The sequence below is a fragment of the Formica exsecta genome, unplaced genomic scaffold, assembly GCF_003651465.1.
Source record: "Formica exsecta isolate Colony F162 unplaced genomic scaffold, ASM365146v1 scaffold82, whole genome shotgun sequence".
Taxonomy (NCBI): domain Eukaryota; kingdom Metazoa; phylum Arthropoda; class Insecta; order Hymenoptera; family Formicidae; genus Formica; species Formica exsecta.
This window is the reverse complement of record NW_021853592.1, coordinates 1298983-1316074: the sequence shown is the minus strand read 5'-3', so window position 1 is coordinate 1316074 and position 17092 is coordinate 1298983. Positions and strand designations below refer to the sequence as shown.

General features: G+C 37.2%; 1 protein-coding gene across 3 annotated transcripts in view; it reads right to left on the bottom strand.

Annotated features, from left to right (window-relative positions):
* Positions 1–847: 847 nt before the first annotated feature.
* LOC115244471 (ecdysone-induced protein 78C) overlaps positions 848–17092 on the bottom strand; it is a 71122-nt gene continuing 54877 nt past the window's right edge. For 2 of the 3 annotated variants that reach the window (XM_029822135.1, XM_029822133.1), the window contains 6 exons: positions 7693–7817; positions 4209–4350; positions 2641–3053; positions 2002–2319; positions 1477–1854; positions 848–1179 (listed from right to left, as the gene is read on the bottom strand). In XM_029822135.1, coding sequence (XP_029677995.1) covers positions 1483–1854; positions 2002–2319; positions 2641–3053; positions 4209–4350; positions 7693–7817 — 1370 coding nt within the window. In that variant the 3' untranslated portion in view covers positions 848–1179; positions 1477–1482. The remainder of the gene's footprint in view (positions 1180–1476; positions 1855–2001; positions 2320–2640; positions 3054–4208; positions 4351–7692; positions 7818–17092) is intronic. The other variant, XM_029822134.1, reaches the window with a different exon arrangement.

Here is a 17092-nt window from a genome sequence, read left to right as displayed (position 1 = left end):
ATCAATCACTGCGTATATATCTGTAACATCGAAATTTCACCGATCTTGACTCCTGCAAGGGATACGAACGTACTCGGCGACGCGTAATACAGAGGGGAACACTTCGTAATCTTAATTTCTGATATGTCCGTTGAGTTGGTGTTGCTGTTGCTATCTGTATCATCTGGCCGATTTCCATTCTAGAGAAATAAGCCGCTCGAATGAGTGCTGCAGGTTGTATGTTTAAATCCTTAAACCTTAGACATAGTCGCAGAAAAAGAAACAAAAAGAGACGATAAAATCTTGAGCATGAACGGATGTTCATGACATACGATTTATGCATTTGTGCTTGGCCATGCGTCATCGCGGCGGATAAAGCAGCCACCCGTTACTTAACGCGGCGCAAAAGATACCTCCTTCGTCGATTGAGTATTTTATTAAGTACACACACTCGTCCGGAAACACGCGTGCTGTATGCGTGTGGTATTGCCTGGCGAATAGTACAAAGCCGTTTCCGTTGAATTTGAGCAAATTGCGCCTGCCAATCTCTTCCTTCCCTCGAGCTTGCATGAAAACTCTTCAAAGCTCCGTCCTATTGCCTGCGCGGCTTTTAAAGATATAATCTCTTCTGTGCCCTCTTCCAATTATCTTCTATGATTATTCGAACGATCAAGATATTCTGGGAGCAAAATTAGCGGGAGTATCTCAAAAGATCGCCGTCGGAAATTCACGTAATCGCTATTTAAACTCGCCGTTTGGACAATCGACGATCTCATGTATATATATATATTTTTTTCTTTATTTTTCTCAATTTTCTAATACGGCGAGCTTTTTGCAATCGAAGATACTTTATTTCCCGTTATTCTTCGAGCAATTGAAATATTTCACATTAGCGAAAATTGGCGCTAACCACAGACGCTATCAACAACCGTGGCTTCGCTTTTCTTTTCTCTTTAATTTAGCTAATATTCTTTGCGACAGACAATATCTTCATTCCTTATTCACAAGAGATATGTCTCATTTCTTGTTCCCATTCGCTCGTTCTTCGTTCAGTTTCGGATCGCGTTGTGATCATGTTTCACCGTCTATGAATCAAAACGAATGATTCTCTAGATATTCAGAGCAGTCTCGATAGCGCTGAGCAACTTGGTTTCTTGCCAGTATCTGGTATCGGTACCATTCATCTCGTTGCACCTTATTCTGTCAAAGAGACAGAAACAAAGCACGGATCATTAAGAGCAATCTGTAAGCTTACTATTCTAAATGTAAACTGCTCAATGTGTATTAAAGCAATTACTATACTTGATTGTCATAAAAGTTCATCTTTTAGTGTGGCAAACATTATTATTGTGACATAAATGACAAAAAATAATTATTTGACGACTTTATTTCGCGAAAATATGTATATCAGAAGGGTTTACTCATACGACCCGTTCGATTTTTACTCATTTATCGTCAAAGATCATCTCGTTGCAAGTCCCGTAATTGGTTAATTACCTCTCTTCATTGCAAATCCTCTTCGCACTTGGGAATGTCGAATATCTCGGCGAACAGCGGCGGTAACTTGAGTTTCGTCCAATTTCTGCGGAACCAATCGAGAAGGCTGGCATGCCTGGCGCCGAGCGCTCTTAACTCGGGTATCCTTTGCGAAATGCTGGTGACCGAGCCACCGGATCCCTCGCCGGACGGTCGCGCTGCTTGTACCCTCAACGCCTCCAGCACACGATCCTGCAACCTTTGCACAGCCTTGACATCGTTCAAACCCGGTCGCTCGCTCAGCAGCACCGCCGCCGAGAACAGGCCCAGCTCGGTGTCCGTCAGTTGATGGGCGTTCAGCGACGACGTGACTTGCATCCACGCGGACACAAAGTCGGGCTGTCAAAGATCGTCAAAGTATAATACAGGAAATTACGACGATTGTAACACAAGCCCGGCTTGGTATAAATATTCTCAGACATTCATACAATATATTTTATTGTTAAATGTTCTCGTTTTAAGAGAAAAAAGAAGCTCTAATCTCACCTCGTACATCAATTCCAGTTGCTGTCGAGTGAAGTAGGTGCCATCCTCAAAGGTCATCGAATTGTCGGTTGTCATCTTGGAAATGTGACAGAGCCACACCTCGAAGAAGCCGACTTTGATCAGGATCAGTTGATCATCCTGCGAGAGCTCGCAAAATCCTGGCATTCGTTTCGCGAACTCCACCACCCTCTGTACCGATGGCGTCACCCTCGTGGCGAACTGCTGCCACAGCCAGATCCTTTGCGATTCAACCGTCTCTGCAGTCGAGGACGCGGCTTCCGGATCCTCCGGACTAGCAGGCTGCGAAGAATTACTCGCCTAATCAGCAAGATTACAAACAGACCTGCGAGATTTTCTGCCATTTTCAGCGGGGAAGTCTTTGCGCTAATAAATTATTAATAATTAAACTAATTCCATTCCATAAAAAAAATATGATGGAACATTTTATAACAAAAGTATTCTTTTGTCATCATTTTCATTCAATTAGAAAAATTGTTATCGGGAATTAAAATATATACGTCTTTTTCTTATATTAAATGTTATTAAATTTAATTACTTGTACGCACGAGTCTCATAATTTAGATCGGTTTTATAGGTCACAATGGATTAATCTAATTTTTTTTTTCTATAATGGCTCACCGGTATTATCATGGGTTTTCTCGTGAGGCCTCTGGTGGACTCTTCCGTGAAGCCGCAGTGAGCGTGATGCGCCTGCGACACTTGATGAATCACGTCGTATACGGCCAGCTGTTTCACGTCAGCGTCCGATTGATCAGCCTCGACCACCGCAGCCGGCGCTACCCGCGAGATCGCGTTCTGACTCTGGGTATTGTTGTTGTTGTTGTTATTGTTATTGTTGTTATTATTGTTATTGTTGTTTTTGTTATTGGCATTGTTGTTGCCGGTATCGGGCGTGGTGAGTTGCTGCATTTCCATGGCCGCCATCGTCGTCGTCGTCGTTGTCGTCGTCGTCGTCGTCGTCATGGTCGTCGCCATCGTGTCCTCGGGGCCGCGTTCCCTGGAGCGTTTCGGCACCCTGCCGTATCTCACAGCTGCAAAGACACCCGCGTGATATTAATGGCTTGATATTTAGATATGTCCATATACAGTATTCAAGAATAAGCGAGCGTTTTTTATAGTCTTTCAACTGCGATCGATTAGAAATAGAGATCTTTGGCGAAACCTTTGTAGCAAGATCTTTGTGCTTTACAGAAACAAATAAATCAAGAATTTTATTAGAAAGCTGTGTTTTAAGATTTCAAATGAAAGACATTCCGTTGCGTTATAACTAGCGAAGTAAATTGGGAGTCCATTGGAGAGTTCGTTGCAACTCGTTTATTTGTGATACGATAATAAGCAGTACCGGCAGGTCGTGTACGTAAAACACGTAGACCGGTATCGCGCTTTGGAGAACTCTGGTGTTTAATTATGTACACGCCTGGCCCTTTGGTTTACTTTGCTCTCTCAGCACGGGTGGCAAGTAGATTTTGCATCACTGACGGTTAAGACCGCGATCTCGTAGGATCCTGTTTGAATTTCTAACGGTGTCGCTGATCCTCGCAAGCTCGATACACGCGCAGGGAATCAAAGCCGACTCGTCGACAGATTATACACTTGGCATATATGAGTATAACTCGTGAATTATAAATATTCCATAATCCTCGCGTAAATATTTTTTTGACTCTTAACGTGTTAAGAGAATCTCTGCTCTTCCCCTATACATAATTACTCGTTTTGCAATTGATTAGATAATCAATTAATCGAACGTGTTTTTAAAAGTCTATAAAATTTTTTTAATACGATAAATAGAAAAGAATTAAGAAGAAAATAAAAACAAAATTTAAAAAACCAATACTTTTTAAAATAATTTTTTGAAATTTTTAAATCACGATCTTAATTTCGTGAATCAATGCAATTAATTGATCAGTAGCGTCTTTTGATTAGAAGGGGTATTGCATTTCATGTAAAAACAGCAAAAAAGGAATCAAAAATTCTCTTTTCGTAATCTTTTGGAAAAAATATTATGTGATGTGAGTTATCAATTTTTTTTTTTAAATAAATACACAATCTGTATTTCAAGAAATCGCAAATATTCGATGATATTCAACTCAACGTCTCTTCAACACCGACATATTTTCAGATTTATCGATTTTTTAAACGATGCGTAAAAATTGTTAATTGCTCTCACGCGAGCACGGGGTACTTACAGTCTCTGGACATGCCGACGGCTAGGCACTTCTTGAATCTGCAGTACTGGCAGCGGTTCCGATTTAATCTGATGACGAGACACTTGCCGTCCCTCAAGCACCTGTATTCTATCTGCTTCTGTATGCTCCTCCTGAAGAAGCCCTGAACAGGAAGTGAGGAAACGCTATTAATAACGATCTCATATACCGTATCCCGGGGTTAATTATATCGCCCCACGTATAAAATACGACACTCTACGCCATTCTTTATAACATTGAGAGTTCAGAAAAAGCGAGAGAAAAAGAGAGAGAAGTAACGGAAAATGCATCCATGAGAAAAGCAAGTTCTCGAGCGCCCTTATCATTATCGCGCATTCTTCCGGATGTGAAAATCTCTTGTAATTACATCGAAGTTTATACAAATGATTAATAATAATTTCAATGATAATTTATTACACAAAACACAAAGTTGTATATGTTATGTATTGTCTTTCGTAAAATCACCAAATATCCTTCTAAATTTTCAGAAATTTGATTAATTTTTTTTTAAAAGAACTTCGTAATTAGCACGTTTGTCGCGTTCTTTTTTTTTCCGATGTTAGTTATCTGACAATTGAATCAAAAGCCGCTTAAAATTTGCCAAAGTCCTTCAAAATAAAGCTCCTTCTTTAAAGGCACAATCTACTTTAACAGTATAAATAGTTGATGACTTTTAGGAATCTTGTTTCATCAGTCTCTAAAGTAGATTGGATCTTTAATGTAAAAATTTTTAAATAATAATATTAATTTATTTTCCAATATCCGAATAATTCAATAATATAATCCCTCAACTTCTGATGTTCGTTAATACATATTATGTAATCAGCAATCGGCTACACAAAGCGAAGAAGAGCTCATTTGCGGAAGTAATGGAAGAATAGCAACATTATATGGACAAATTGCGAGCAGTCGTGGAAATATCGGTTCGTTGGCTTATTTTTATCGGTGCTAATTGATGAAAGATATTCATAACGGCATTGTACAACAATACTGACGTACATCCAATATCCTGAAATATCCGATGGGCCGGCTGCTCGTAATGCAACTGTCGATACTACTGGTAACCGATGGGGTGCTCGGTCTCAGCCTGTTTCTAAAATCGATACGTCATATCGCGCACGTCTGTTTGTCTTCGTCAGCCGGATGACGGAAAAAGCGTATAACAGCCATATAGTTATTAAAGCAAAACAAGGAAGACATGAGATGAATGTGCGCCGATTTTAGAAACGGTAGATGTCAATTAATTGATACTCCCAATCGGCTAAATTATAGTTAAACGATTAAATTAATGATACTTTATGTTTTTCTGCTATCGATAATAATTACACCGTCATAAAGAAAGAAATATGTACATAATGCTATAAAATTGAGATTATAAATCTCTGATTATAATTAATCTTATTTTGATAACATTAAACGAGTTTTTCTTGGAAACTAACTTCGATAATACTATTTTTATTTATATTAAATAATTAAAGAGATACGTATGGGATTTTCTTAGTAGTATATTTTAAATTTAGATAAAAAAAAAACTACGGAGAAATTCTAAATTGATTATAAAAAATATGAAATACATGATACAGTGACAGATAAAATTTGTTTTTTAGTTCAATAAATCTCGCTATATTATTATTAAAGATTTGTGTATCACAAGATGATAACACCATAGAGCAATTACGGAAAAATTATATGTCCAAGTGCTGTTCAACAATAAATATCGCGCGAGAAAACCTTCGGTGAACGAGAAACGGGCAGCAGCTCGAACCGCGCATCGCTCGAATCAGTAGTAAAAACGTTGCAGGTCAGACGAAATGTAGTGGCGGACCGCGCAGTAGTAATAACCCGCGCGTGGACGGACAATGCTAAGCTGTTTCATTGTTTAATCTGTGTCGCATTTTAAATTATAATTTACAGGCACTCGCATAAAGATTGTTTTGTCAATTCACAAATCGCAGTTATTAATTAATTATGAATTTTAATATCACGAATCAGAAATTAATCGAGAAGTTTGTATAAATATATTACATGTATATAAGTTTCATCTTTATCTGACTCATTTGCATAATTTTAATTCCCGATTCGATATAATATTGCTATCTGCGTCGAATATGCCCCCATTTCCGAAATATCCCGTGTATTCGCTTGATGCGTGCCTCGACATATAAATGTTGGAGAAAACAAAAGCGCATATGCTATTTGCCCAATATTGGAAACGTGCCCGGGCGTCAAATTTTTCTCTTTCTCGCTCTTTTTTTTTAAGCGGAGATTTTTTGATAAACCGCGTTTCTCTCTCTCTCTCTCTTTCTCCCTTCCTCTCAGGAACGCAAACGAACAACGAAGATTCATACTCAACTAATTTTAGGCAAACTTAGATTATCTTTATTACTTTACATTACAGAACGTGTTAGGAAGCGTGTGTGTAGACCCGATAAAAGCGTCTGCCTGCGTGCATTCTCGATGCTAACGCGAATGCGAGAATGCACCACTTCACCGTTAACTCTGGCCTTAGGGCTTCCGCGTTTGAAATCTCAGACGTACAGCAGCACACAGGCGGCGAGAGATCCGTGTATCTCCCACGATGCTCAAGGGTCCAGTCTACTCTAGCAGTATGATGATTTTTAGGAATTTTTTTTGAAGAATATTAGAAATTGATCTTTTTAGTCCTTTACATGTGTTCTTATCAATGCTTAAACAGTACATCATTTACCAAAAAAAGATAAATATCCAAGATTTAAAAATACTGACGTACCGTTTAAACATCAATAGAAATATATGTAAAACGTCGAAAAGATCAATTTCTAAAAAAAAAAAAAAATAAATAAATAAAACGTCAATTTTTCATATTGCTGGAGTAGACTGGAGTAGTCCCTTGAGGTAACTATCCTGCCCCGAAGTGCAAACGAGCCGTTTCACGGATTATTACTCGATCGTCATGCATCCTTGCGTATCGGGAAGCTCTGTAAATTGTACTCGACTCAGCTACAATATTATTTCGCATGTCGTGAGGTCAAATCGATCGACGAATATCCCGCAAAGTGTCGGAAGCTGCGAGCGCAACTCGAGATCGCGTACGATATGCAGTTTCTAATTTCGTGGGTGCCAATTCTCGTTTCACTTATTACAATAATAAATCGCGAAAAAATAGAAACCCGCTTGCTTTTCGCGTCATTGATATAAAATTGGACATTGACAGCGATGGAGCTAAATACATTATAGTAGTCATGTTACACAGATTTAAATGTAACTGCTGAAGATATCTTTTTTAGGCACTTTAGATTTTTTTTAGACGATTTGTCAGCATCAGCTGATCGCGAGGAAGACCGGCGCAAAAGGTGCGATGTTCTTGACGTTTATTTTGCGAAAATTAACGTAAATATCATAGCCTTTTGGCTTTTAAGTTCCGAAGCATTCGGTTTCGATTGTTTGTTTATTCGTGATAAGGATATCCTCGATATACGATACTCACTTTGCAACCCTCGCAGCTGGTAACGCCGTAATGGTAGCCGCTGGCTTTATCGCCGCAAACCTTGCACGGTACGAAGCTTTTAGCGGGCGTCGAACTGTTGGAATCAGCTGCCGCGTAATGCTGCTCTGTAAGCGAACAAAAAAAATAATTAATGCATTGTTAATTATATGCCTCGACATAAATCGCGCTTTTTTTCTTATAATAAAACTAATTTTACAATAAAATCATTATAGGGGACGAAGTGGCTGTGTATATTATAACTAACAATAAGAATAAGATTATCCGTATATCGATACGTGAAATATACACTTTGTAAAGCTGTTTAATTTTGCTTATGCCTTAAGTTTAATAAATAAATAAGTTTATATATATGTAAAATTTTTCTATATATCTCTTTCGTATCAAATATTTTCTATTGCAGTATTCTCAGTATATATCAAGTAATTTATATCAGAAATCTCTTATATCTACGTAAACCAAATATAATACTTTACATACATTTTGTTAGGAAAATAGATATCGCTTTTTTATTGTCATTTCGCGATTATTTTTTTAGTACCTTCTTTCTGTGCGTCAAACTTTAAATAGGGGATAAGATATATAAATCGTATTTTTGCGCGCAAATTTTTCTATTTTCGAGAGACACACACGGGACGCACATCCATCTAGCATTGGCATCCTTCCTTCTTTCGGCATCCATAATGCAACGAAGCTCGCCCATGAAAGGGAATAGGTCGTTCCTTCGTTCGGACGGGCTGGACGTGTAACGGGAAGCCAGCGTCACCGTTACGGAAAGAAGGCAGAAGAAGAAGAAGAAGAAGAAGAAGAAGAAGAAGCGGGCGTAGCAGCGGCACCCAACTAGACGGAGCGGAGCAGAAACAGGAGGAGGAGATGAAGGAGGATGACGGGGAGCAGGAGGAAGAGGTGGAGCAGGAAAGAAACGAAAAAGGAGTAGCAAAGAGGAACGAAACGGGGCCCCGCCGGCAAAGGGAGAGAAGGAAACTATATAGGAGAGATCGTAGTTTGCGACGTGGGTATACCGTTAGTCTCTCGCGAAACCCCCTGCCAGAATATGTCGGATGTTGTAAGGAGGAGAGGAGAAAAACGAAGAGGAACGTCAAGAGAAGCAAAAGAGGGAGAGAGAGAGAAAATCCTGAGCGATTCTAATCCGACAGCCTCGCGCGATGTGATTTTATGACGGTCGTAGAGCGAAGCAAACGGTACTGCATCAGTGCGAGCATCGCGAGGACAATCAAGAACAACCCCGTTATTCCGTTCTCGGTGCACTATTCCTTGCGCCTTTACTTTTGCGAGCGACAACAGCGAACATCTTTGTCAGAAAAATTGTGCAACTCTTTCTCAAGATCGATCCGTTACGACAAGTCAAATTATCAACGATCAAATCTAGAAATGCACCACTAATACAATTACGCTGGATCGCTTAGAATATAATTATTGTATTTTGTAAATCATGCATAACATATGTATAACGGTCGCAAAATGATACGTCTTGGTTTATTGTGTGTGTGACAATCTTAGTTAAACATACATATACATATATGTATGATATTCATATTCGGGGAATTAATTCAGGAAATCATTGCTTTTTGATGTAGCGCTTATAATTTTGATATAATTAAACTGATTAAACGCGAGGCACGCGTGCGTGGAAAAATTGTTTGGTATGCAATTCGAGCTAATTAAATTTTTCTCATTATACCTTTTTTCCGGTCAATAAATTTAACGATATTAATTTAATGAAAACTCATTGTATCGAGAAGGATAAATTGGAAAATCAAACTTGGAGTTCAATTCTCTGCGATTAAACTTTTTACGTCATAGTCAGTTTAACTCTCTGTGAAGCACAGATTTGATATGACACTAAAATTAGTCGGAGTTTTTTTATTTTAATTTCAGACAATTTCACGAGAAGCAGCATGTCACACCGTCGAACCAAACACGTTACGCAGGAACTGATATAGAATAAAAGAAAAAGTTAAATATTTTCGATTTAAAAATGTTGACATATTTTTTAAACATCAATAAAAATGTATGTAAAACGTCAAAAATCAATTTTTTATATTCTTAAAAGAAAATGAAGATAAATTTTTCATACGGTTAAAGTAGACTAGGCCCTTAAATCTCCTTAAACCTCCTCATAAATTCTGATAATTTATTTGCCGATAAATATAGCGAGTTTCTTTTTTTCCACTCGCAATCGTTGCTGCAATATACGATTTAAATCGGCGATAACGTAACATCGCATCGTCTGTTCGATCTCCTGTTTCAAAGATGACAAGATTTCCACGAAGCTACAATCCGTCAGTCTACTAATAAATCGATTACGTTACATCCGCGCGGGGGCCCTACTCGCCTTTGTTCGGAAATCAGCGGCGCGGTAAATGCACCGAAAGCGCCGCATGCACGTTCGAATAAACGGCACGATGCGATGCTAACGATATTATCATGCTCGACAATATATCGAGGGACCGATATATACAACCCGTTTTGACAATGTGTTTATTAGCGACTGTCCAACTCCCACACAATAAACACAATTAAATCCGGACCAGGCATTTATCCACAAACAATCTGGCGTTTCGATTTACATCTGTTGTCTAAAACAGGACGATTGTAATTGCAATTTTATATAATTACATTGTTCTATTTAACGTCGAAACGTCCAATGTACATTATAACATGATTTAATGAGCGAAAAAATCGGCGTATTTCGGCGCATACGTAAAATGATAATGCCGTCAAAATTATCGCACCAGTTACTTATCTAATTCTACTCCGCGATATTTATTAAACTTTAATATTAACACAAAGGCCGTTAGAGAAGAACAGTCGTAGAGTCGAGTGTCAAATCTCAATTTACGCCGTGGAAACGTGGCGCAGTTGTCCTTGTTATCGCAAGTGCGAATCTACGTGTACTTGCGAAATGAGTTGATGGTGCACCCCATTGTCGGTGAGCACTGGCGCGTGTTCGACACGATGGTGGACGCTCCCGGAAGAAAGCGAAATGGGATCGCGTACCGCTTTCCTGAGATCTCGTGAGAAAAACAAAAATGCGCGAATTGTTTGCTGAATATATTTCGGCTGTTGTGTGTGTGTGTGAGATATTTAAAAAAAAACGCAGTATTTATACACACGCACAGAAAATTAATATAAGTAAATTATTTAATCCTCTTTTTTTAAATTGAGTGGTACACACACACACATATATCATTAAAAAATTCACGGAGAATTACCTGATCTGGCAGATTTTGTTCAAAATCCCAGGTAGAATTAGAGAGAATTTGTAGATGCAACTTTTTAAAATAAGTTTTTTTAATTTTTATTATGTGCTTTTACAAAATAAATCTGAAATTTAAATATAAAAATTGATAAAATACTATACTATCATTATTGATACGAGTTTTAACCGAGTTAATATGAGTTCTAAACCGCTCATCAATATACGAGTATTTGTAACGAGCCAAAATACGCTGATTTCACATCGACGTTTATTGATGTGAATTCAAATCGGCAATGGTATCTTGACGGGCTAAATGTCTGTTTATTTGAGCTGACCCTCGTAATTTTTAATCATGTAACATTAATACACAAAAGTATAATCCCCGAATTAGGATTAATTATTGCGCGTATATTTTCCGTCGCATAAAATAATTTTGGGACAATCCAATCCGATTGCGCGTTGCGTAATTAAATATCGAACTAACGAAGCGAGAATCAATTTATTAATTGTTAATTCGCAGCAAAAGTAGCGCAACTCGCTATACGAACTGATTAAAATCTAATTGATCGAGTTTTTTTTCAGTTTTATCCCAATCAGATTATTTCAGCATTTTTTTACACACTTTCTCTCTAAATTAAAAAAAAATATATAATTCTTAAAAAATTTATATTATAAAATGCTTTTTCACGATTGTCATCTTGCAAAAAGTATTGATATTCATTTATAATATCATTATTTTTTTTTTCAAAATCAACCTTATTTTCGGATATCTACAAGATGCTATAAAAATACCACGTATCGATATCGCTACACGAGTTGATTAAAATCTAATTAATCGGTTTTCTTTCAGTTTTTTCCCAATCAAATGATTACAGTATTTTTTTGACATACTTTCTCTCTACATTTAAAAAAAATATATATAATTCTTAAAAAATTTATATTATAAAATGCTTTTTAAACTTATGAAAAGTATTGATGTTCTCATTCATATCATTATCAATTATCATTATTATTTTTTTTTCGAAATCTGCTTTATTCCCGGGGTGTCCATAAGATGCTGTAAAGATACCACGTATCGATATCCATTTCTCGAGGGACGACACGGCGTAATTCTTTCGCATGCAATTGCAGCCGCGTATGCTCATCTACTCGCGACTGCACGGCCTCGACCTAGGCTGCAGTTTCACGGCGCCCCTTGTTTACAAGGAAACGGCTGTGCGTCGCATACATTTGCGCCTGGGTCACAGCATTCGTATTCTAGCCCCAGCGTCCACGCGTCCGTCCGTATCGAAGTGCAGTGTGCGAGTGTGCCTCTAGTGTCGATGCGTGATGGCATCCCGACACTGTGGCGTACTATGCCAGGGCGAGGCCCTTCGCGGGTGAGACAATGGCTTTCACCAAGCGAGGATATGAGTTTACGCGCTGCAACAGTGCAATGGTCGCCGAATACGGAAAATGAATGTGGAAATGAAACGACATTGTAGAACGACGTTTTTTTTTTTTTTTTTTATGGAATAGAATAATAAATTTAATAATATAATAAAATTTAATAGAATAAAATTTTAATAAAAAAAGAGGAGTTTAATTTCTCCATTTCTTTCACATAGATGTTTCTGAGAAGATCTAGTTCGAAACGCTGTTCTCATTTTGTAAAAAGTAAAGGTTTCCACACGCGAAGAAAATATTATAATAAAAATTACAATATAATTTTTGTAATCGTGAAACGTATTAACATATAAGAAAAGTCACGCGCGATATTTTTATTCAAAAATATTATACATATATACGTTATATTATTATCAGTTATACGTATTATATTTTACAAAGGGATATTATATAATTATTCAACAAACAAATGCATAATCGTTAACATGCAATAAAACAAAATGTATGATTTACCATTTTTATAGTAATAAATATCATAATATATTTAATTTAATTTAGTTATATCCCAGCTTCACAATAAATGCTGTAAAAGAAAATATATTTTTTATGTAATTTATAGTGCATAATTTTCTCCGTGCAGAAAATCCTACTTAAAGACTGATTTAATCAATTCACGTTGACACCCGCAACAAATTACTGAAAATTATACAACAAAAAAAAACCAATTTTTGTGAAAGATTGCAAGCATTTTCATTGTAGCTCTAGTAATAGCGATTATTCAAATCACTACTATGTATATCGAAATTACGCTTCGTGGAATTCATATGTATTCTGCCGGAATTCACTTCGGCGTATCACATTGTGCTGCTGATAATATCGCGCGCGAGTCATCCCCGTGAACGTGAATCTAATTTTTTTTTCTTTTTTTTTTTTTTTACCCGCAGGATCCCTCTCGCGATGTAATAAAGGCCCGGGATCTTGTATATCGCATAATAAACGCTATTAAGCGTGAGATAATATTAACGATCGCGCAATGCCGGAAATACTGCAGCGACTAGCGGCGCATGTACCGTTACGCGCGAGATTATCGCAGGATACTATTTGCGTTTGGCTCTCGTAATTAGCGGCAGCAGGCTGCTGCGAATTTACCTCGATGCGTTTGAACATGATTTACCATATACTAGTGGAAATGTAACTTATTACATTACCTATATGACCTATCCGAGTTACAACTGCAGGGTATCTACTCAAGTCTTGTAAAACAATCCCAAAGTATTCCCGTTTCAAAATTCAGATAAGAAGAAATATTTTCAAGATTTCTCTCGGTGCAACTTTCTAAAATAAGTTTTTTTATTGTATACGTTTTTTTTTTCTAATGCTTTTCACTCATACGAAGGAAAAACACGGAGCCAGTTAAGTTTCAAGTATTAGATTTGCATATGTACTGAAAAAAAACTAAATAATTTTGCGTGAGATGAATATTTTTCACTTGCATAACATCCTCATTTTTTTATCGCTAAAAATTGCAATAAAGAATTTGTATTGCATATTTTCAAGATTTCTCTCGGTGCAACTTTCTAAAATAAGTTTTTTATTGTATTCGTTTTTTTTTTTTTTTCTAATGCTTTTCACTCATACGAAGGAAAAACACGGAGCCAGTTAAGTTTCAAGTACTAGATTTGCATATGTACTGAAAAAAAAACTAAATAATTTTGCGCGAGATGAATATATTTCACTTGCATAACATCCTCATTTTTTTATCGCTAAAAATTGCAATAAAGAATTTGTATTGCATATTCAATATTTGGCTTGTCGACTGTTTACAATATGAGAGCAAAATTATATCAAAGAGAAAATTTTTTAAAAAATTCCCGGAGTTCCAATAAAATTTCATAAGAATTTCTTGATTTTTTCCATATATATTTCGAGAATTCCAGAGTTTTTCATGTTTTTTCAGAGAGTAGACACTCTGGATTAATTATATATGACTTGGACAAAGTGCGCTACCTAATTTGGTCTGTGAAATATCTTTGTTATCGTTAAAACGCTTCGGGAACAAGTCGATTGATTCGAAAAGGCAGATTATAATCAAAATGCCCTTCCATCCTCACCCTCCTCCCCTCTTCCCAACGAACATATAATATTTTCAATTCAATGGAACCTTTATTCGTTTAATGAGTGGCAAGTTGGATCCTGGCTGAGAAGACGTTCTTATAGATCCCCAAGTAGAATTCCCCCCATATTGTGCCTGGTTACCAGCGCTTTCGAATTACCCGGCGAAGTCGATAAGTAACGCTGCTCAATAAGGAATCGCGATCGTTAAAGGACGAGCCCGTAATCTCTTCGGTCTCGTGTGTCCGGGAACGACGCCGCAACATCGGCATCATTCGTGCATGCGAGACAAATAATTTATGGTCGCATTTATACATGCGTTCGCGCCCGCTCGCTTTCCCAATGCACTTTCTACGGTCGATCTTTGTGGGAAAGGGACAGAGAGATGAAGAGAGAGAGAGAGAGAGAGAGAGAGAGAGAGAGAGAGAAGCCTGACCATCTGTTTCTTTCTCCTTCCACCTTCTCGCCTTATTGTCGGTTTCTCTTTTTATCCTTCGCCTATCCGCGCTCGTTATGCAATTCCAAAGATATACGATCGCTTTAAGAACGTCTGCAGGCGAGCTCGAAATCATTTGCCGGGTGGTCCAACACGATTAAAGGGCGAAGGAGAGGGGGAAAGAGCGGAGAGAGAGAAAGAGAGAGAGAGGCGTTATCGATCAGGAAGATGTCTTACGGGTTTTCGCGATTAGCGTGGGAGAGAATTACAGGGCATCTCGAGCATAGGTGTGTTGTGCAACCGAAATGCGGAAACGTAACGTCGATAGACTCGAGAGACGCGCGGACGGTCCGGCCAGACTCTCTCTCCTTCTTTCTCTTTCTTCCCCTTTTCCCCCTTTCGCCGCACCTTCCACGCAACTGACGCGTTTCTCTCTGGTACGTTACAGAAATACATCGGGAAAATTATGTCACTAATGCACTTGGATATATCTCTAGGAAATGCGCTTTCCGCGTCGCATCCGCGAGACTAAAGACTCCCGGTGTAGACATTTCGGTATCGTTATCTGTTTTTCTTGATCCTTTAAGTTTGACTTCCTTGACATTTTCCTTGACATTATCCATAAATTTTTAAAATTTTAAGATTGCACCCCGCTTTACCCTCCACAGGGGTGGGGGGGATAGGAGAGAGATCAATATAGATTTAAAGATCCTGCGATCTATGAAATTCAAGACCAGATTAAAATTAATCGCATAGTTCTTGATATATTAAAGTGTTAATAGTTATGTGAGCCACCCTGTATGAGTTGTCATAATTCTTACAGAAATACGGATGTCATTCGTGCACACATGACGCGGCAATTAAAATGTTCATCAAATGTATATTTCAAAAGGAAACGAAAAGATAAATTATTATTCGTTATGTAATTATATACGTCTCTCCGATATCTTCTTTTTATCATCTTCAAATCAAACTTTCGCTAAAAAGTAATTAATCGTTTATGCTAAAAACGTATCTGCTTGGTCGAATAAATTGCAGATTTGAACAGAACTGTATTATTATATACATATAAATTGTATACTATTAAATAAGCAAAAATAAATATTCGTCTTTTTTACTCGTGCGCCGTGCGGTATTTGCTAACGTGTTATTTCAATCCTGTTTTTCACGCCGCAGTACTTAGACTTCTGCATTGTTATGCATACCGTATCGGGCGTACAGTCCCGGATTTCGTAATTATTTCCGTGCAACATGGAAAAAAAACACCATTCACCTCGTTAAAAGCACGCTTGGGTGCAAAAAATACGATGAAAGGATTCGGGAATCCAAAATAAAATTGTATTATTAACAGAAAATTATAATTTTATTAAAGATATTATTTGAAAATAATTAAAAAGATATACTATATACCCGTATCCCTAAAATTCATCAATTTTTATCAACATCCAATTACTTATAGTTCTATATGCTATACAAATAATTATCGTATATTCAAAAGGAGAAAGAAGCTAATCTTGATTTTATATTTTTTTATTGAAATCTTGAAATTAAATTTTTGTTTTTTTGAAATTAAATTTTTGTTTTTTCAATATCTCTTAAAGTTTTTAACCAATCAAACTAATACTTTGGAACAATGTTTAGAACAACTAGAACAATATGGAACAACCTTGAAAAGTTCGATTTTTGAAAAATGGGGTGCCAGGTCAAAAAATTGTATTTTTTAATTTTCCGCGAAAATTTTTATAATATAAATTTGATGTTTTGGAACAATTTAGAACAAGTCTAGAACAACCTGGAACAACCTTTAGAATTTTAAAATTTCAAAAATGGGGTGCTAACTTCACGCAGATATTGAAATCTAATTAATAATATTATATTATTCAATTTTTTTCCGTGTCTAAAGACGGATATCAGATTTTTCTGTCCATTTCTTTCCCTGTAATTACGTCTAATTATTCGTTCAATTGCCAGCCCGTCAATTAACGGTTCTGCGGCTAATCGTCTCCGCGATTATCAGTCTTGAAGATTTTTGAAGATAACGATAATGTTGCATCAACGAGTGTCAATAAACTCGTTTATAGCGGATGTTCTCTCAGCATAGTACGATGTCACATATGCATCAACGAGCGAGTGGTCGCTAATAACGCGTTAAGATTTGATAAGTCACTCAATTTCATTTACACCGAGATATGTATACTAGTGCGAAAATGTAAAAGCTTTGATTC